Raw genomic sequence first — 21,627 nt, 5'->3', positions numbered from 1 at the left:
TACAGAACTAGTGACTAAGAGAATTTTTAAGTAATAGTGAGAGGAAACTTATGTAACAAGTTTAATGGACGTATTTTGCATGTAGTAAATCAATTAACCCATATTGAATGCACAGTTATGATTATGGAGCAACATTTATGAAATGATCTGTTCTCAAATAGCTTTTATTGTGCCTGCAGTGTCTTTTAAGTATATTCCCTGTACATTTTTTATAAATACAGAATCTATCATTTGCTTTAGATTTTTTAAATGTGCATTAGAGGGTGGAGCTAAGTCTCACTTAAGATTTCTTTTACTTTATTTTCTGTGCCGCATATAGATTCTCATGATATCATGATGCATTTCCCAAATGGCCATCAGTTGATATTTAATAACTGTGTATTGAGTTTAACTTAATTAAAAGTCTAATTACACTGAGCAGGTACATACACTTCATTTTTTAGGTACAATAAAAAATTATTTCTGATTATTTAAATAGATGGGACAAGATGATTTTACTGTTTACCAACATTTAAATCAGAAGGAGAAGGAAATGGGGGAGCAAAAGGGGATCATACATTTTCTTTCTGCTGCTATGTTTGGTTATTTTTTATGGAGAAATTAAAACTATTGATAGAAATATGTAGTGACATTAATGACCTATGAATTAAAAATGTCATTGTTTTAAAGTTTTATAAGACTGTTTCGGGTCAGCCAAAAATGAACTCTGGTACCCTAATAGGCCTCAAGCCTAAGATGAATAGAGTAAAATAAAAAGTTAAAAATATCAGACCATAAAAAAGGCTTAGATACCAAGAGTATATGCAGAGAACTACTTTAATATTCAGCTATGTATTGTTATGACATCAGTATATATTTGAGAAAGAAAAAGGAATGGAAATGATAGAATGTATAATAAGAAAGGAATTCAAACAATATTAATATACTTGTCTCTCTTATATTTTTGCCATAAAAGTCTGTTCATGTTAAATCTAACTAAAAATAGGTATAGACTAGTAAATAGGAGCTGGGATTCAAACACCAGCATTTTGATTCCAGAAACAATGATCTCATCCACTATGCTACCTAAAAGGTAATATCCAAGGTAATATCCTAAAAAGGTAATATCCAAAAAACTGCTGTACGTATGTAGAAGGACTACCTCCTCTTTTGCTGTAATTTGTATTTTTAATAAATCTAAATATGTCATTGAATGTCATTAGAAAGAGGTATAGAGGAGCCTGTAGCCGCATTTGGGCATGTAAGGAAGCAACATTGATAATACTGCACGTTATTTTCAGAGGCTTATAGGATTTGAAAACTACCACAGAAATTTCAGAGTTATTTAGTGCAATGCCCTCATTTTATAGATGACCAGTGAATGTCCACCAGGGTTAAGTCATTTAAACTTGATTGCTTAGTTGGTTGGTTGATTATTAATGGCAGAGAAAGGATTCTTGTTTTGAAAAACTGTGAGAATTACAAAAAGCTTTTTAAAGTCTTAGAAAAGAGTATTTTATTTGGGGCAGGCTTTCAAGTGATAAAAAATTGTCGAATGTAGTTTAAAAGAACACAAACTTAGGACCAGAAAATCTGAATTTGAATATGGTTTGACCATTACTAGTTGTGTGATTTGGGGCAAGTTACCTAACCTTCTGTGACTCAATTTTTTCATCTGTGAAATGGAGATGATATAATTTCATAGGATTGTTGTGAGGATTAAATGAGATAAAGTATGGATACTGAGAATGATACCTGGCAATCAAAAATTGTTAATCTTATTTTTAGGAAATTATATTACTGAATCGGTTTATTTCATTTTTAAAATTATAAATTACAAGTAACTTTTTTCCCTATCAGGACGGAGTTATAATGACTTAAATCAGTATCCAGTGTTTCCTTGGGTCATCACTAATTATGAATCAGAAGAACTGGATCTTACCTTGCCCACCAACTTCAGAGATTTGTCCAAGGTAATTTCTCAGTAATCATCTGAAATATAATTGTCTGGCATATAAAAATAAATTGCATTGATTTCAGTTCTTTTACTTAACTTAAAAATTTTTTTCAAATATAGCCGTACCTTTAATGTAATTATCTCTTAAATATATTTTCAGTATTTTCAAATGGAAAAATTTAATGTGCATGATAAACACTACTTCTCTTTTGTGATGTTAGCACTGATATTCAGTAAATGGATTCATTAATTTAGTAAGCATTGCAAATTTGTGGTATTTAAAATATCACTTTTATTTCACTTATTTATGGGACTCATTCTATAAGGAGGCATTTCCTCTCTTCTACTACTAGGGTATCCAGTGGTACATTGCAGAGAAAAGACAGGATAGAAGTTTCTTTTCTGTTAATTTACATAACAGTTTTCCAAATATTGAGTTGATTCCTAGCATTCTCCAGTGGTACCCAACTGACTGTTAAAAAAGTATCTTTATGAACTCATAGATTTAAATGTATGTTTCAATCCATTGCAGTTATTTACTGATGTTCAGTTGTGCTTTCTTTGACCACTGGGAGCTTCTTGAAGTTATTTCTGTGACATTTTGACACATGTTTACAGTCTTTGATAACTTTCATGATCTCTGGTATGGTAAGGCACTCTAGTCTTAACACTTACATTTTCTGGCCCAGATATAGGATCATCTATTTCTTTGAGGAGCCCAGGTGGGACCTCTTCTAGTGGGAATTAATATCTGGAGATCACAGTTTTGTCTATTCTGCTTATTGCTACTGAATTTGTCATTATTTCTATTCCTTTTTTAGAGAGTGCTAGGAAAAAATTTAGGATGAAATACATGGGTTCAAACTGATTCCTCCAATTTATATTCAGAGTTGTATTTTAATGTCTGAGTACAAAGTCTCTACCCTCATTTTTTAGGTTAGCAGAACATCCAGTCTTTTTCCTACAGCTTCTTTCCTTAGTAATTTCTAGGAACAGCTAACAAATGTTTATGTCTTCTACTTCTTTGGCCTGGAGACTCTTTGTTGCTTCTTCCCTGTCTGTACCCTGACCCAGTATTAGTCCTTCATTCCTGTAGGTCACTCTTACATTCTCACAACACCAGATTTCTTGCTGTTAGTACTAACTTTTTTCAAGGGTATACACAGTTCTTTCCCTTAACTCTTCTAAATCCGTCTTAGGCCACAGGTAAGTGTTTATGTAAAGCTCCACTGAATACCCAATCATAGCAGAAATGCAGGACTCTCAATGATTCACAGTCTCGGTTAGAGGATCATTGCCCAGTGTCTGCAGATCCCAGCATGAGAAGTGCAAGTTCACTCAACATATCCAGTTTCCATTACTTAGAGCCCAGGGACTCTAAGAGTGTGTTCTTTTATTTACTCATTCCAGGAAGATGTTCAGGAGTAATTCCTACTCACTGTCCGCAGGATAGGATCTTCTTCACACACAGTCCAGACAATCACAATAGTTACCAGTGATGTCAAAATGAAGGTTAACATTTTCCTCATGACAAACAATACTGTTTAGGATCTAGCCAGTCTGTTTTTTTACCACATCTTCTGTCTCTGTCCCCATCTTTGCTGTATCATCTGATCTTGTAATGCCTCATGTTCACCTCTTGTTCTTTTGCTATTGCTCTTCTCTTTATCTAGAGATTTGAACTCCCAGGGTACTTTCCATATACTTGTTATCATACATTTCATAACTTATTATAATTTTAACATTTTTTTCTCTGTGCTCCCTATTAGGCAACATCATTGAATACAAAGATTTTGTTTTGTTAATTTCTGTATCTCTTGTGTCTACTATAGTCCTTAGAGCTAAGAAATTGTACCAGTTACTGTATCTACTTATTGAACTCTGAAAGGGAGTTTTAATTTTCAGAGGAAAGTCTTATTTGTGGATCACTTGTCTAATAAGGGATTAATATCAAGAACATATAGAGACTCCTGAAACTCAACAACATTCAAAAATGGGTGAAGGACCCGATGGACATTTCTCCAAAGAGGATATACAAGTGGCCAATTAGATAAAATGAACATCACTAATTATCAGGGAAATGTAAATCAAAATCACAGTAAGATACTACTTCAAAACCACTAGGAAGATTGTTAATGAAAACAAACCCAGAAAATCACAAGTATTGACATAGATTTGGAAAATTGGAACCCTTGTGCATGCTGGTATGAATGTATGGTAGTGCGGCTTGTATGTCAAATAGTATGGTAGTTTCTTAAAAATTAAAAAGAATTGAAAGTAGGGATAAGAACAGATAATTTTACACCCATGTTCATATTTGTAGCAGTGTGACACATGACAGCCAAGAAATAGAAACAACCCAGATGTCCATCAACAGAAAAATGGATAAACAAAACATGACATATACATACAATGTAATATTATTCAGCCTTAAAAAGGAAGGAAGCTGTGACATATGCTACAACGTGAATAACCCTTGAAGATGTTATGCTAAGTGACATAAGTCAGTCACAGAAGGGCAAATACTGTATGATTCCATTCATATGAGGTACTTAGAGTAGTGAAATTTATAGAGACAAAAAGTAGAATACTGGTTCCCAGGGCCTGGGGTGAGGGAGAGAGTGAGGAGTTAGTGTTTAATATAATAGGTATAGAGTTTTAGGATTGCAAGTTGAAAAAAGTTCTCAAGATGGATAGCGGTGATGATTGTTCAACAATGTGAATGTATTTAATACTGTTGGACTGTACATTTAAAAATGGTAAATTTTATGTTATATATATATTGCCTCCATTAATAAAAGAGAAACCAGCAAGAAAAAAAAAGTTAGCAAACTAGAAACAGTTAGAGCTTTGAAAAAGTGCCTGTGTGTTTCTGTTCTTGCTTCTCTGTGATCACTTTGAGAATATGCCTAAACATTTCCAAGTTAACCTGCTGGTAGGATGTGACTGACACACGGAGGACACTTGAGCTGTGGCAGCTTAGGCCATCTTTCACAAGGTAATCCTCAGCTGACCTGCCAGCTGACCACAAACATGTGAAGGAGTCCAACTAAGGGCAACAAAGCCTGGCCCAGATCGGCAGAATTTCCCAGTTGACCCATTGACCATGAGGAATAATAAATGGTTGGTTTAAAAAAATTAAAAAGAAAAGGAAGGCCTTACACATTGATACCATATTTGTTCTAAGACCCCATAGAATTATGGAATCTGTAGAGCTCTGTAGTCTAATAAATGAGGACTGTATTAGTTTGACTTGTGTAATGAGCCATGCAGTAGGTCAATAATAAAAACTGGGCAGCTTTTTAATCCTCAGGCTATTATACCCTACTCTCTCTCCACGGTTTGAATTTTGTGTTTGCAAAAGTAAAAATATCATTTTTGGGGGGTGAATTTGTTAGAATATAAAATGTGCTTCACAAAATGAATGACATATATATGAATACGTGTTCTAGAGTCCTAGAAAGATTGCCTTCTGTTTCAGGGCTGAATCCATCAGTTTGAACTTATATTTAAGCACACAGCTTATTCAGATGTTTTTTGTGCTTTAGATGAGTTTTTAGAAATCTCTTTAAGATGTGATGAGTAATAAGATGGACTGTGGGCTGGACTCATGATTCTGTCTTGATGAAACAGCAGCTAATGGTGACAAGTGGGAGGTTGTTTTTTGTTTTGTTTTGTTTTGTTTTTGAGGATATGTTTTTCTCTTCCTCCATCTTTGTACCTGAACAAAGTTCTCATAACTCTTTTACCTCCTCCTGACACCATCGTTTTTTACCAACTGCCTCCATTCTCTGTCCCTCATCTTTGTTTCTATTCTACTAAAAATGTTAAATGACCAGAAGGAAGCCTCCAGAACAATTTTATTATGTAGGCTGTATGATTTTTATTATGAGTATTTATTGAAATTTTATCAGAAAAATGCTATTGTAGATTAGTGGCCAGCTAAACAGAATCCTTTATTAAAATCTATTTTTATTTGTATATTATAGCTGTACTTAAGGAACTTGTCAAATACTTTTGTTGGGTGGGTAAAATGTTATTTTAACTCATGCCTTTTCTTCAGGATATGAGAAATAAGGTTACCTTATGCCCCACTAGATGATCAATAGTAATTTTGCTTTTTTATTTTGTTACATTAAAAGTAAAAAGGTGGGGGGCTGCAAGACAAAACTGTTGCTTTCATTAACCTCTATCCAGATATGTCCACATCCACTAAACAAAGGCATAAGAAATGTCATTTGTGTAATTTTGTGACTTCAATTGTAATGGCATCCATTTTTACATTTTTAGAGATTTTGTGAAATATTTGCCCTTTTGGCTGAGGAAGGAATAGTTATAAAAAGTGCTTTCGACAAGAACCGAAGGGCACACAATTGGATAGTGAACAGTAGCGTAATTAGTAGGTCTGTGAAGAAGTGTGGAGGGAGCTCTAACATTCTACCACCTATCTTACAACTAGTATCTCCTTTCCTGTAAACCAATGGTAGTGTGAATGCTGCAAAAGTCATTCAGGTTCATGAGAATGGAATTCTACCAGTACTAATTGCTTTCATTAAATATTGATGAAATAAGTGAGTTTGGAATCAACTGCATTTAGTGAAATAATCAAGCACATCAGATATTTGAAAATTGTACTTTGCATGTATAAAATAGTTGTGATTGTTTACTTAGTAAAAGTATCTCATTCCTTGTAGTATTAAGGCTTGCCAAAATGTTTACAGTGTGATTCAATTTTCAAATATTTATTTATGCACACATTTTCAAAAATACATCTCATATGTAAATGAGCTCTATCGGTACAAATAATGATTATAATAGAATTGTATTAAAATTTGTCCCATAGTATACATTTTGTAAACATTACTGTTTGTTTAAATAAACTTGTGAAATCTTAGAAAACATTGTATGCATAGCTTAATGTAGAATACAAACAGATCTTACCTCCATTCTTAAGTGGATAATATAGCCTGCCTGGCTTTAAAATGTGTTGAATTATTTATGCATATTTATATCTATTTAATTTCCCCAAAGCTGTTTTTCAGAGGACTTTTAGTAGCTTCGATACAAAGCTACAATTTTGTTTGGTAATCTCTTCCATGTTGCACTGGGAATTTTCTTTCTGAAGTTGAATTAATGTAATCAGCATCCTTTCTTCTGTATTATTTTTCTGATCTTCTTTGTAGAAAAAAAAATGTCTGAATGGAGCAATGTAAAAAATGTCTTTTTATAAATGTATAAGCTTTTATTCTATGTATAATATCTCTTTATAATCATTCCAAATTAGTATTGTAAGTACATTGAGAAGATCAGATCTATTTTATTCTGAAAGACTGATGAAAACTAAATCTCTTCTTGTATTGAAAAAGTCCTCATTTAGCATAAAATGGTTTAATTAATTCTTTCAAAGCAGAAAAAGGTAGGAATCAATTTTGAGGTTGATTTCTTTTCCCTCTACTTTCCCAGTTATTTCATCAGTAGTCTGAAATTCTGACTGATGAGAAGACAGATCTAACCATGCATAGAATTTGGAGTGACATTAATCCATATTTTATAAACATACATTGATTTTATATTTTGACAACCTCCTTGGAAGAGATAAGATTCAGCGTTTTCTTTTTGACATTTCTTTATAAGAAATTATAATCAGCGCAGGAATATATTTACAAAATGTCGTACCATAAAAATAAATTATGATGGCTGAGTTTTTCAGTACCAGGACTTCCTTTGTAGATTAGGATGATTTCCTTTGTACCTGTGATTTATTATCTTTTCTTTACTTTGGAAAGTGATTGTGTAAAACAAATTTTCTGAGAGAAGGAAACCAAGACAATCTGAGGCAATCATTTTCTTCTAGTTGATCAGTGTAGTTAGTTTAGAATATATAGTATATCTGGCTGCCTTTTCAAACAACCAGTGTGTTCTTGGATTGAAATACAATTGATAACTATTCCACTTGCCAATGAAAACCCAATTACCTTGGCTATGAAATTCACAAGACAGGAGCATTCCACTTTATTATCGTTATTATTGTTAACTAATGTTTATTGAGCACTTACTATGTGCCAGGCTTTTGTCTTAAGTGTTTTGTGTATGGTAATTCCTTTAACCGTCACAAAATCCCTTTAAGTAGGTATCATCATTATTGTTTTTACAGAGGCAGAAACTAATGCACCAATGGGTCAAGTTGCACATAGGTAGAATCAGAATCTGAACACTAAGTTTTCAATCTGTAGCTCACAACTGCATTTAAAAAAAACGAGTGGGATACCATAGGCTTAACATGAAAGAGAAAACATCACTGTGCTTATTGTATAAATCTTCTGCTCAATTTGTTTGAGTATGTATACATGTGTGTTTTTTAAAGTAATATATTTCTTAATGTGAGTTTTGGCTCAGAAAGTTTGAGAAACTCTGTAATATGCTAATACTGCCTTCCACTTTTGGCATCAGTTGCTGGGTCTATTTTAATGTTATTTATCAAGTTACCTTTCACTTCTCATGCTGAAGTACCTAGTACATACAAGCAACATGCTATTGCTTGTAAAAGGAAAGCTTTTTTTCTTTTCAAATTGCCCTACTCTTATTGTCTTTAGCCCAGGTTATGCTCCAGGCTTTTTTGATTAAACCCGTTTTACAAAAAAAGCTGAATATTTGGTTAAAACTAGAGGATCCTCAGTGTTACTGCTTATGCATTTGTTCATTCATTTATTGGTTGTTAATTGAGTACTGTAATATGCCATGGACTGCTAGTTTCTGAAGATATGAAAGAATAAAATGAAGTCATTACTATGCTAGTAAAAGAAAAAGCTGAAGATTAGGGAGAAACAGGAATGGTCAAGGTAAAGCAAATATTTATTTTTTATTAATTACAACTCACATTTCTAAAATGAAGAAAAATAGGCAGTTTGAGGAACAAAGTAAAGAAAAATCTGGTTTTCATCTTTAGATTGTAACCACAAAGTGAGCTGTTATTTTGGTCCATAGTGCAGAAACAGGAAAATACAAAGTAGAAAAAAGTGAACCTGCACCATGATCTCCTGATTCCTATCTTGCAGCATAGGAATCAGAAGAAAATCGACTAAAACGGAATTTTAAATTTTTGCCTAAGCTCTAAGAAATCATGTTTGTTTTGTTTTGTTTTTAAACCTATGTTACAATGCTAGACTATTCACACTCTGTTAACCTAGCAGTTTACATTGCCCTAGTTTGGATCCAAATATTTCTAAAAGAGTAAATGCTGACAAAACCAAAGAGAACTGAGTGACAGAACCGTAGTGAATTTATTACTCATTGCTGAGTTGCTCCTGTTTGTGCTTAGTATATGTTTCTGTTTCTCTCTCTCCCTTTCAGGAAAAGTAAGTGATTTTTTTTTTTTCTCTCCTTCATTTATCTCCTACCATTTAATGTGTATTTTTATATGTGAGATATTTCTCTCTAACACACACATTTAATATACAACATACATCTTGACCTGGAATTGACTACCGACATTTAACTGTTGTTGATCAGACAGCACTTCTTTATCTCTTTAAGTTTTAAGTGCTGTTTCTGATGAATGCCAGTCCTTTTAGTCTGCTCTGTAACAGATACACCAGGAATCAATATACCATCTAGATGTCACAGAGGGAAAAGAACACTCTTGGGGGTGGGGGGAATATTGTTTAAACTTGTTAGGTGTTATGACTTTTACTTCATTTTTCTATTTATTGGGCTTCAGTGAAGCCAAAGGAATTCAAGCTTACAAAAAGAAACACATCTTATGATACTACAACAGTAAATAACAGATCTTAAATTGTTTAAATAAAATATAAATGCAAAGAAAGAAACTAAAAATTACCCCATACTTGATTATGTTTTGGATATGTTTTATTGGCTGATATAATATGTTAAAAATATTTTAATCTTGGCATCAAACATGGATGCTGTTGTATGCCACATTGATTTTAGAGATTATGATATAAATTACATTGTCTGGCCTTGGAAAGTTTGCAGTCTAATAAGCATAAGAATGATATGGGAGAAGTTCCCAATGTAATTGTAGGATTGTGAGGGAAGCCCTAATAGGTGCTTTCCACTATGACAAGCATTTTACATATGCTGTTTCCTTTAATTCCCTCAATAACCCTGTAAGGAATGTGTTATTATCTTTATTTTAGAGATAAGGAAACTAAGATTTAGTGAGGTTTAAGAATTCTGGCAGGTCACACATTTTCCAAGTGGTAAGCTCAGGATTTGATCTCAGATCTGTGTATCAGTAAACTGGTAGACTTTAGGTATAATCTGAAAGAACATTTTGAATTGAATACTTGCTTTATATCTGCTTCATTCCAAAATCCAACTGCTTTTCCCCCTCTGTATTGTCAAAAAGTAAGAGATTGACTTTTGTGGAGAAATTGTACTAGATGCATTTCTGATATGAGAACACCAAGCACACCAGAAGGAGGGTTTAAGGTAGAGGATGGAAAACAGGAGGGTTATAACTGAAAGCTTTAAGTACTAAGTCATGAAAGCCCCTAGACCCTTTCTGCTGTCGTGCTGTTAGAACTGTGGCAGCTAAGTTTATACCATCCTCACCCCATAAGACAGAAGATTGTATTACTCTTTGGACATATTCACTGGCTCAAAAGAAAACACCTAAAAAAAGAAAACATTTAGGAATCCTACTTAGAGCCCACTTGATTTCCCTTCAGTGAAGTCTACCAGTTCACATCACTACTTATGCTCTATATGCTTCAGTCAGCTCTTCAGTGTCTCATTCTTAAGAATGGAGGGGCAGCCAAGTATCAGCAAACATTTAAAGATAGCCTCTAATGTGAAAGATGACAAAGACCAAAGTAAATAGAAAATCGAAATAAAACCAGAAGAAACAGAGGCAATTTATGAAGAAGAAGTTTTTTTTTTTTTTTTAAAAAAGAAAAGAACTAGAATAAATATTCTCAGATAAAAGAAAACTATTGCATTAATAGAACAAGAAAATTATGCTATGGAAAGTGAATAATCATAAAATAAGAAAGAGCAGTATAAAAATTAATAGAAGAGTTGTAAGGTAAGTGCAGATATCTTCTAAAAGGAATATCAACATGATGGAGAAAACAGCCTGGAAAGATAAAATTAGACCAGAGCAGGGAATCTTTGGATTTAGATAGAGTTGTATATTCCTGTTACCATTTATAAGTAGAGGGACCTTTAGCAGATTACTTAATTTTGAGGATCCTATGTAGCAAACTATGTCGCTATTTAATTTATAAAACCCTGAAGAAAATTTTTCATGGATACACTGACCTTTTAAAATTGAATGATTACTTGTTCAATGTGGCATGTTAGTTTAAAATATGTCTGTGCAACTCTTTATGTAGAATTTAATCCTAAGTTCAGGAAAGTGGAAGCATATATATTTAAGGAATATACATGTATATAGATGTTAGAAGGCATTTACAGGATTTGTTGCAGTTTTGTTTTTAAAACAGAATTAGTCTATTTATTTTGTGTGACTGTGTTTCTAAATTTACATCTTTTAAGCATTAGTATTCTGTATAGCAGATTTGGTTTTCTGTAGAAGTTATCTTCTAATAGAAGTTTTTGAATGACTCTAACAGACGTTAATTCTACACTTAATTCAAGCAGCCTCAATGACATTATTTTTTAACATTAGTCAGAAAATGATAAACCGAAGCAACTGAAATGGATTGTGGTTAATATTACTGTCAGGGTGATGAATAATCCTGACATATACCAGCAACACACTGCCAGTCAGTAATCCTTCTCAAAGTTAAGTATTTATTCTCTGATCATGCTAAGTTACTGTGATGTGGAGTGACTATTTAGTATTATTTATAAATGAATTGTTTTATTTGCATAGCATTATTAGTTTTATCCCATAGTGCTTTGTATTCGTTTGGTGCTGGATGTATAAACTGAGGTAGGTTTAGAATAGGGAATATCTACTGTGAATTTACATAGAAACTATTTCCAAAACACCTAGGAAATTTTTTTTAAGTTTAATTAGTAGCAGTAACTATCCTCCTGATTTTAGGCATAGCTTTTTTTATTATTATTATAGAAAGTAAATTTAGTAGAACATTTAAAAAGCAGGTATGCATTTATAGCTTTTAAAATATACTTGTATGTATCAACTTCTGATTCTTCCCTACGATTTTAAAAGTTACTTTGTGTGTGAATATGTACTATAGTTTTTTACAGTGGATAATGTAATAAATATATTTTATTCTTATATTCAAATTCTTGTCCAATTCTTTATTCTCCAAGTTCTATTCAATGTGTTTGTTCAAATAATTTTGCTGGGCATCTTTTTTCTACACTATTCTGAGGACTCTTCCAGAAACAAAAGTGAATTAAATTGTTCGTACTTTTAAAGACCTTTATAATTGCATGCATGTTATATTTAAAACATTTATACAAGACTAATCAGAAAACATTTTTCTGTAGCTTAATTTTTAGATGGTCGTACTTTCAGAAAAGGAATTTTTTAAAAAGTGTGAATCCAAAATTTATCATTTGAAGCAAGTTTTTGGAAGTGGAAAGAAGTAAATTCTGCAAACAAAATCATGTTATTGTGGGCTCAATATAAAAATTAGAATAGACAAATAGTTTTTTTTTTAGTGTAAGAGGGAAAGAAAATCAGTAGTTTTACTGGGATATACATCCCGTTGAACTGCATTAACTTATTTATTTTAAAAAGAAAAGATTTTACAAATCCACATACCTACAGTGAACTCATTTTTGAGAAAGGTGCCAAGAATGTACACTGGGGAAAAGACAGTCTCTTCAATAAATAGTGCTGGGAAAAGTGGTTCTTCATATGCAGAAGAATGAAACTAGAACCCTATCTCTAACCATATACAAAATCAAATCAAAATAAATTAAAGACTCGAATCTGAGAACTCTAACTGTGAAACAAGAAAACATTGGGGAAACTCTCCAAGACAGTGGTCTGCACAAAAATTTCTCGAGTACTACCCCATAAGCACAGGCAACCAAAGCAAAAATGGGCAAATGGGATCACATCAAATTAAAAAGCCTTCTGCACAGCAAAGGAAACAATCAAAAAGTGAAGATATAAGCCACAGAATGGGAGAAAATATTTGCAAACCACTCATATGATAAGGGATTAATAACCAGAATATGTAAGGAGCTCAAATGGGTCTATAGGAAAACGTCTCATAATCCAGTTTTTTAAATGGGCACAAGATTTGAATAGACATTTCTCAAAAGAAGTCATACAAATGGCATGCAGGCATACGAAAAGGCACTCAACATCACTGATCATCAGAGAAATGCAAATCAAAACTGCAATGAGCTATCATCTCATTCCAATTAAAATGGCTTATGTCCAAAAGACAAGCAATACCAAATGCTGGTAAGCTTGTGAAGAAAAGAGAACTCTTGTACACTGTTGGTAGGAACATAAATTAGTACAACCATTGTGGAGAACAATTCTGAAGCTTCTCGAAAAACTAAAAATAGAGCTGCCATATGATCCAACAATTCCACTTCTAGATATATACCATGGAGAAGGAAAATCAGTGTATCAAAGAGGTATCTACACTCCCAGGTTTATTGGCAGCACTGTTCACAATAACCAAGATTTGGAAGCAACCTAAGTATCCATCAACAGATGAATGAAGAAAGAAAATATGGTCCTTATACACAATGGAGTACTATTCAGCCATAAAAATAATGAGATCCTGTCATTTGCAACAACATGGATAGAACTGGAGGTCATTATGCTAAGTGAAATAAACCGTGCACAGAAAGACAAACATCACATGTTCTCATTTATTTGTGGGGATCTAAAAATCAAAACCATTGAACTAGTAGAGATAGAGAGTAGAAGGATGGTTTCTAGAGGCTGGGAAGGGTGATGGGGGATGGGGTATAGGTAGGAATGATTAATGGGTAGCAAAAAAATTAGCAAGATAGAATAAGACCTAATATTTGATAGCACAACAGGGTGACTATAGTCAAAAATAATGTAATTGTAGAGTTTAAAATAACTAAAAGTGTAATTTGATTGTTTGTAACACAAGGGATAAGTGCTTGAAGGGATAGACACCCGATTTTACATGGGATTATTATGCGTTGCTCACCTATATCAAAACATCTTGGGTACCCCATAAATATATACACAAACTACCTATAAAAATTAAAATTAAAAATTAAAAAACACCAAACATCAAAAAAATTAAGAAGAAGAAATAAAAGTTTTTGGATGGAACTGGAAGCCATTATCCTAAGTGAAGTAACTCAGGAATGGAAAACCAAATACCACATGTTATTACTTGTAAGCTGGAGCTAAGCTATGGGTATGCAAAGACATACAGAGTGGTCTAATGGACATTGGAGACTTAAAAGGGAGAAGGCTGAGGGGGAAGGTGAGGGACGAAAAATCACCTGTGGTACACTCTTTGGGTGACAAGTATACTAAAAGCTCAGACTTCACTACTATATAACTCATGCACGTAACCAAAAGCTACTTGTACCCCCAAAGCTATTGAAATTTTAAAAATTTTAAAAAAGAAAAATAAAAGTTTTGATTAGGCCAGTAAATTGGGAAAGTTATAGATATAGTGTGACCTATCTCAGTAAATTATTTTAATATCTGAGTGTTACCTGTCTGAAATACAGACAAGGTAATTAATAGTCATTAGTAACATTAATAACTGTTCAAATCATCATACAATCCTATTGTTTAATTGTTTTAAAAACTTGAGATATTGCCCTCTTTAGGGCATCTTTTTAGAATTCTGTCCCAGGTTCTGACTTGTTCAACAGTTTCACTAATATAACAAATTGACCATATAGCTTACCTTACACAAAGTAAAATACAAATTTTTGAGGCCGAACGCGGTGGCTCACGCCTGTAATCCCAACACTTTGGGAGGCCGAGGCGGGTGGATCACGAGGTCAGGAGATCAAGACCATCCTGGCCAACATGGTGAAACCCTGTCTCTACTAAAAATACAGAAATTAGCCGGATGTGGTGGTGCATGCCTGTAATCCCAGCTACTCGGGAGGCCGAGGCAGAAGAATAGCTTGAACCAGGGAGTCGGAGGTTGCAGTGAACAGAGATTACGCTCTACCTTCCAGTCTGGGTAACAGAACGAGACTCTGTCTCAAAAAAAGAAAAAAAAAACTTTTGAATCATTTTGATTGAAACATTCACATGAAATATTCAAGTGAAATATGAAGGACTAATATGAATTCTTACATTTAGGGTTGAATTTTTCATACAGAATTCTTACATTAAGGTTGAATTTTTCATACAGAAAAAGGTAGAAAAGAGGTTGAAGATGAGTCAGTGTTCAATGGATAACACTTGCTGGTGTCTTATTGGTAGAAAGGAAGATGAAGATGTGCCAGTTGTTCCCAACCTGTGAGCTCTGGTCACTTGAGGGGACTGTGGGTTTGTTGCAAGAGGTCTGTGAATAGACAGTGTACATGTATATATATTAGAGACTATCTTACAGGACAAAGTTGGAAGCTGCTGATTTAGATTATGTAATTGACTATCTATTTTGACCCAATGGTGTTAATGGCTTTTCTAAAAACAACTTGGATCAAACAGAATTATTACTACTCTTCTGTATTGTGGCTGCTAATGCTACTTATTTTTGTCTAGAATGTATTATAGGTTCATGGTAAGAGTTCAGGTTCTTTTTTTTGTGTGTAGAAGTCCAGTTCTTCTAACACCATTTGTTGGAAAGACTTTTTCTCTGGAGATGTCCTGGCATCTTTGTTGGAAATCAATTGGCCATATATGTGTAGGTCTATTTCTAGACTTTCTGTTCTGCACAATCAATCAGTATATCCTTATATCAGTACCACAGTCTTGAGTACTGTGGTTTTATAGTAAATCATGTGATAAAGTCTTGTGAACCCTCCAGCTTTATTCTTCTTTTAAAAAATTGTTTGACCTAGCCATTTTTCTTCTTGAGAATGTACCTGTTAATTTATAATTTTTAAAAAGCCTTCTAGATTTTTTATTAGGATTGAATTGAATCTGTAGAACATTTGGGGTAAAAATAATGTGCTAACAATATTGAATGTTCCAATTCATTAATATAGTGTCTTTTCCATTTATTTAGTCCTTCTTTAGTTTCTCTCAAATGTTCCATAGCTTTTAGCATACAATTCTTACACATATCTTGTTAATTTAACCTTCAAAAATTCATGTTTTTAATCCTGTTATAAAATGTTTAATTCCAATTGTTTGTTGCTAGTATGTAGAAATACAACTGAATTTTGTAAATTGACCTTGTCTTCTGCGTCCTTGCTAAAATCAATTATTATTACTAGCAGCCTTTTTGTAGACTTTATGGGACTTTCTACATAAATGGCATTGTGAAATGAAGACTTACTGTGCTATATAATGTTAACAAATATTGAGAGTGCCTTGTCTTTAGTGTTAGGGGAAAAGCATTCAGTCTTTTGCCATTAAGTATAATATTAGCTATAGGCTTTTCTGTAGATGCTTCTATTCGGTTAAGTTCCCTTGTCTTTTTTTTTGAGACAGAGTGTCGCTCTGTCGCCCAGGCTGGAGTGCAGTGGCGCAATCTTGGCTCACTGTAACCTCCACCTCCTGGGTTCAAGTGATTCTCCTGCCTCAGCCTCCTGAGTAGCTGGGACTACAGATGCCTGCCACCACAGATGGTGACTAATTTTTGTATTTTCAATAGAGACGGGGTTTCACCATGCTGGCCAGGATGGTCTCCATCTCCTGACCTTGTGATCCACCTGCCTCAGTCTCCCAAAGAGGTTCCCTTCTATAACTAGTTTGTTGAGAGTCTTCATCATAATTGGGTATTGAATTTTATCAAATTCCTTTTCTGAAGATGATTGCATTTTCTTTTTTAGTTGGGTAGTATAGTGAATTACACTGGCTGATTGTAGCGTTTCCTTCCTGTGATAAACCAGATTGTGACGTATTATCCTTTTAATAAATGGCTGGAACACATTTGCAAATATTTTCTTAAGAACTTTTGCATATGTATTCCCAAAGGATTTTGGCCTGTAATGTTGTTGAGTTTTGGCATCAAGGTAATGCTTACATGACAAAATGAGTTTTGAAGTTGTTTCTTCCTCTTCTGTTTCCTAGAAAAGATGATACACAATCATTATTTCACCCTTACGTGTTTGGTAGAGCTCATGAGTGAAGCCATTTAGGCCAAGAGTTTTGTTTCTGGGAAGGTTTTTCGTAAAACGTTGAATTCAGTTTCCTTAACAGATAAAGGGCTATTCAGATTATCTTTTTGTTAATGAGTTTTGGTAGTTTGCATCTTTCACAAAATTTGTTTATTTCATCTCAGTTGTCCCTTCCTTCATTCTTGATACTGGCATTTATTTCTTTTTCTCCCTCTGGACCAGTCTGGCTGGAGATTTTATTTATTTTTCTATTGCTTTTTCTGTTTTCAATTCCTGTGATCTTTGCTTTCCATACTATATTTTTTCTATATGATTTAGATTTAATTTATCTTTTTAGTATCTTAAGGTGGAAACGTTAAACTATTTAAGGACTTTTTTTAATGTAAGCATTTAGCACTACAAATTTTTCTCAAAGCACTAATTTAGCTGGGTCCAACACATTTTTATATATTGTTTTTATTTTCAGCCCATTTAAATATTTTCTCATTTCTCTTGTAAATTTCTTTTTCACCCATGGATTATTTAGAAGTATGTTGTTTAGTTACCACCTATTTGGGGATTTGTCAGGTGTCTTTCCTGTGTTTATTTCTAGTTTAATTCCATTGCGGTTGAGGAACATACTCTGTATGATTTCAGTTCTTTTCAGTTAGTGAGAATTTGTTCGATGGCTCAGAATATGGTCTACTTTGATTAATGCTCCATGTGCATTTGGAAAGAGTGCATATTCTTTAGTTAAGTATTGTTTTGTAAATATCAATTAGGTCAAATTGGTTGATGATGTCGTTGTTCATGTCTTCTGTATTCTTACTAATTTCTACTTGTTCTGTTGAATCCTGAAAGAAGACTGTTGAAGTCTCCAAGTATAAGTTAGATTTGTCTGAATTTTCGTTCAGTTCTGTTAGTTTTTCTGTTTGTTTTGTTGTGTTTTTGAGGCAGAGTCTTGTCCTGTCGCTCAGGCTGGAATGCAGTGTGCCATCTTGGCTCATTGCAACCTCCACCTCCTGGTTTCAAGCAATTCTCATGCCTCAGCCTCCCAAGTAGCTAGGATTACAGGCATGTGCCACCATACCCAGCTAATTGTATTTTCAGTAGAGACAGGGTTTCGCCATGTTGGCCAGGCTAGTCTCGAACTCCTGGCCTCAAGTGGTTTGTCTGCCTTGGCCTCCCAAAATGCTAGGATTACAGGTGTAAGCCAACCCACCTCACCAAAGTTCTGTTAGTTTTTATTTTATGTATTTTCCACGTTTATTTTTGGGTACATGATATGGGTTGAATTTTGTTTCCAAAAAGATGTGTTAAAGTCCTAACCTCCTGGTACCTATGAATGTGACCTTATTCATAAATAGGGTCTTTGAAGATGTAATCAAGTTAAGATGAGGTCATTAGGGTGGGCCCAAATCCAATATGACTGGTGTTCTTGTATGAAAACATCATATAAAGACAGACATACAGGGAGAGAACACTATATGTTGATGGAAGCAGATATTAGAGTTGTGTTGCTGCAAGCCAAGGAACAACTGGGCCTACCAGAACCTGGAACAGGCAAGAAAGATTCTCCTCTAGAGGCTTCAAAGAGAGCATGAACCTGTAAACAACTTGATTTCAGAATTCTAGCCTCCAGAAATGTGAGACAATAAGTTTATATTGTTTTAAGCCACCTAGTTTGTGATGTTTTGTTATACGAGCCCTAGGAAACTAATACAGTGCATACACTCTTCAAATTGTTATGTTTTCTTGATAAAATAATTCATTTTTCATTATGCAATGTAATATTTTATGTTCTGAAATCTACTTTTTCTGATGTTAATATCCCATGAGGGCATTATTTTATTACTCGCAGCATTTTTTTTTTCTATTATTTTAAGAAGCCTGTCTATGGCTTTGTATTTAACATTTTTTTTATGGACAACATATAATAGAACCTTGCTTTCATGCCCAATCAGACAATCTCTGCATTTTAATTGGGGGTGTTGAGGTCATTTACATTTAATGTAATTTTTTATATGATTGGCTTAAATCTACCTTCTTGCTGGTTTTTATTCTACATATCAGTTCTTTGTACTTTATGTGCTTCTTTTAGATTATTTTTATGATTCTATTTTATCTGAGATAGGAGAACAGTATAGGCTGGGATATGAATAAGATTTTCTGCCCAGGGAAGTATATGCTTCTTCTTACGTCACGTAGTTAGTGTGGGGAGTTCAGTCAATCTGGTCAATAGATGAGCTTAGTTAGGTTTGTTATTCTTATTATTACCTTAAAATACAGTACAAACTTCAAATTCCTCCGTAAGAATTTGGCGTGGGTGGTGGATGTCTTTTCTCACTCTTCTTGCTCTACTCTCTGGCTGACCCTCTATGCCTGTGCCACAGAGACATTTTTCTATGTACTTTTCTGGGTTTTTTTCCAGAAGTAGATTGCTGTTGTTGGTAACTCAGTTCCAGGCTTGTTGGGGGGTAGATAGGGTAGCTCCTCAGTTCTCCTGATTCATCCTCATTCTTAAGTAGATCCCATTTAAATGGTCGTCAGGGATGGACCTTCTCAGTGTTCTTGTGTCTACCCCTCATGGCATCCACAGGAAAGAATTTCCTATCCTTCTTCCTTTGCATCAGTGTAGGACATGTCTTCCTGAAAGGGCTTTTGCTTTTACCCTACTCCAGAAGCAGCGGATCTTTGCCTGGGTCCTAGGGGTGGTACGCGGGGTTTTCTATCCCTCTTCCTGCAGTAGATTAGTTTTGCTCCCACTCTTTCCCCATGTGCAAGTTGATACTCGCTTAGTCCCTGGCATGAGAGTTTGGTGTTCCTCTCCCATCAGCTTAAGGATTTTGATTCCTATAAGAGAAAGATTAGGGGAATGAGATTGTGTTTTATTGCTATTCCCAGTAACTGTAAATCATATCCTGTGTGCCTGTGTCACCTAGAGAGCCCCTCCCTGGTTTTCTACCTTGCCTCAGTCATATTCTCTCTCATGAGCCACCTATAGAGGCCCATGGAAAAGAGCTTACAAGTGCATGCAAACTCCCTTGTGTTTCTAAGTTGATCTGTTCACCCAACATTGGTATTTAGAAATTCTTTATAAATAATTTTAGATTCTTCTTTCCTGCCTTTTTTTTTTTTTTTTAAGACACAGTTTCACTCTTGTCGCTCAGACTGGAGTGCAAGGGCATGATCTTGGCTCACCACAACCTCTGCCCTCTGGGTTCAAGCAATTCTCCTGCCTCAGCCTCCCGAGTAGCTGGTATTACAGGTGCCCTCCACTATGCCTGGCTAATTTTTGTATTTTTAGTAGAGACGGGATTTCACCATGTTGGCCAGGCTGGTCTCAAACTCCTGACCTCCGGTGATCCACCCGCCTCAGCCTCCCAAAGTGCTGGGATTACAGGCATGAGCTACCATGCCTGGCCTTCTTCTTACCTACTTTTATGTTGACTACCCCTTCCTGCCATGTTTTGCCAAAATTATAGCAGTTGGTAAGAGGCCTGTAACTTTTTGGAATATACTTCATTTGGTTGTCTTTTACCTCAGCTCTAATTAGTACAAAAGTGGTTATCATCTTATAGTCTTTTTATTGTTGTTAAAATGAGAGCAACATTCCTTGATACTTGCTACATTTGTATATGAAAGTAGAACTGTATTATTCTTTGTGGTACTGAAATTGCCACGACTTTGTTCAGTGAGGTCTCTTTAAGAAGGGTATTATGGCCGGGCGCGGTGGCTCAAGCCTGTAATCCCAGCACTTTGGGAGGCCGAGACAGGCGGATCACGAGGTCAGGAGATCGAGACCATCCTGGCTAACACGGTGAAACCCCGTCTCTACTAAAAATACAAAAAACTAGCTGGGTGAGGTGGCGGGCGCCTGTAGTCCCAGCTACTCGGGAGGCTGAGGCAGGAGAATGGCGTGAACCCGGGAGGCGGAGCTTGCAGTGAGCTGAGATCTGGCCACTGCACCCCAGCCTGGGTGACAGAGCGAGACTCCGTCTCAAAAAAAAAAAAAGAAGGGTATTATGTCCCTTAGATACAATCCCATTAATATTTGACAAATCCTTTGCCTTCTGGTACCACAAGTTGTCTGTCCCAGGCTGTTTTGTATATTTTCTGCCCCAGAATTAGAATCAACGATTTCTTTTTTTTTTTTTTTTTTTTTGAGGCGGAGTCTCGCTCTGTCGCCCGGACTGGAGTGCAGTGGCCAGATCTCAGCTCACTGCAAGCTCCACCTCCCGGGTTCACGCCATTCTCCTGCCTCAGCCTCCCGAGTAGCTGGGACTACAGGCGCCCGCCACCTCGCCCGGCTAGTTTTTGTATTTTTAGTAGAGACGGGGTTTCACCGTGTTAGCCAGGATGGTTTCGATCTCCTGACCTCGTGATCCGCCCGTCTCGGCCTCCCAAAGTGCTGGGATTACAGGCTTGAGCCACCGCGCCCGGCCATAATCAACGATTTCTTTTTTTTTTCTTTTTTTTTTTTTTTGAGACGGAGTCTCGCTCTGTCGCCCAGGCTGGAGTGCTGTGGCCGGATCTCAGCTCACTGCAAG

The 21,627-nt window shown here is 35.1% G+C and overlaps 1 protein-coding gene across 5 annotated transcripts in view; it reads left to right on the top strand.

Annotated features, from left to right (window-relative positions):
* Positions 1–21,627, top strand: part of LRBA (LPS responsive beige-like anchor protein) — a 787,299-nt gene that overhangs the window by 575,285 nt on the left and 190,387 nt on the right. For all 5 annotated transcript variants that reach the window (XM_033215458.1, XM_033215456.1, XM_033215457.1 and 2 more), the window contains one exon: positions 1,840–1,952. In XM_033215458.1, coding sequence (XP_033071349.1) covers positions 1,840–1,952 — 113 coding nt within the window. The remainder of the gene's footprint in view (positions 1–1,839; positions 1,953–21,627) is intronic.

The sequence above is a fragment of the Trachypithecus francoisi genome, unplaced genomic scaffold (assembly GCF_009764315.1).
Source record: "Trachypithecus francoisi isolate TF-2019V2 unplaced genomic scaffold, Tfra_2.0 Lachesis_group1, whole genome shotgun sequence".
Classification (NCBI taxonomy): Eukaryota; Metazoa; Chordata; class Mammalia; order Primates; family Cercopithecidae; genus Trachypithecus; species Trachypithecus francoisi.
This window is presented reverse-complemented; position numbering and strand designations above follow the sequence as displayed.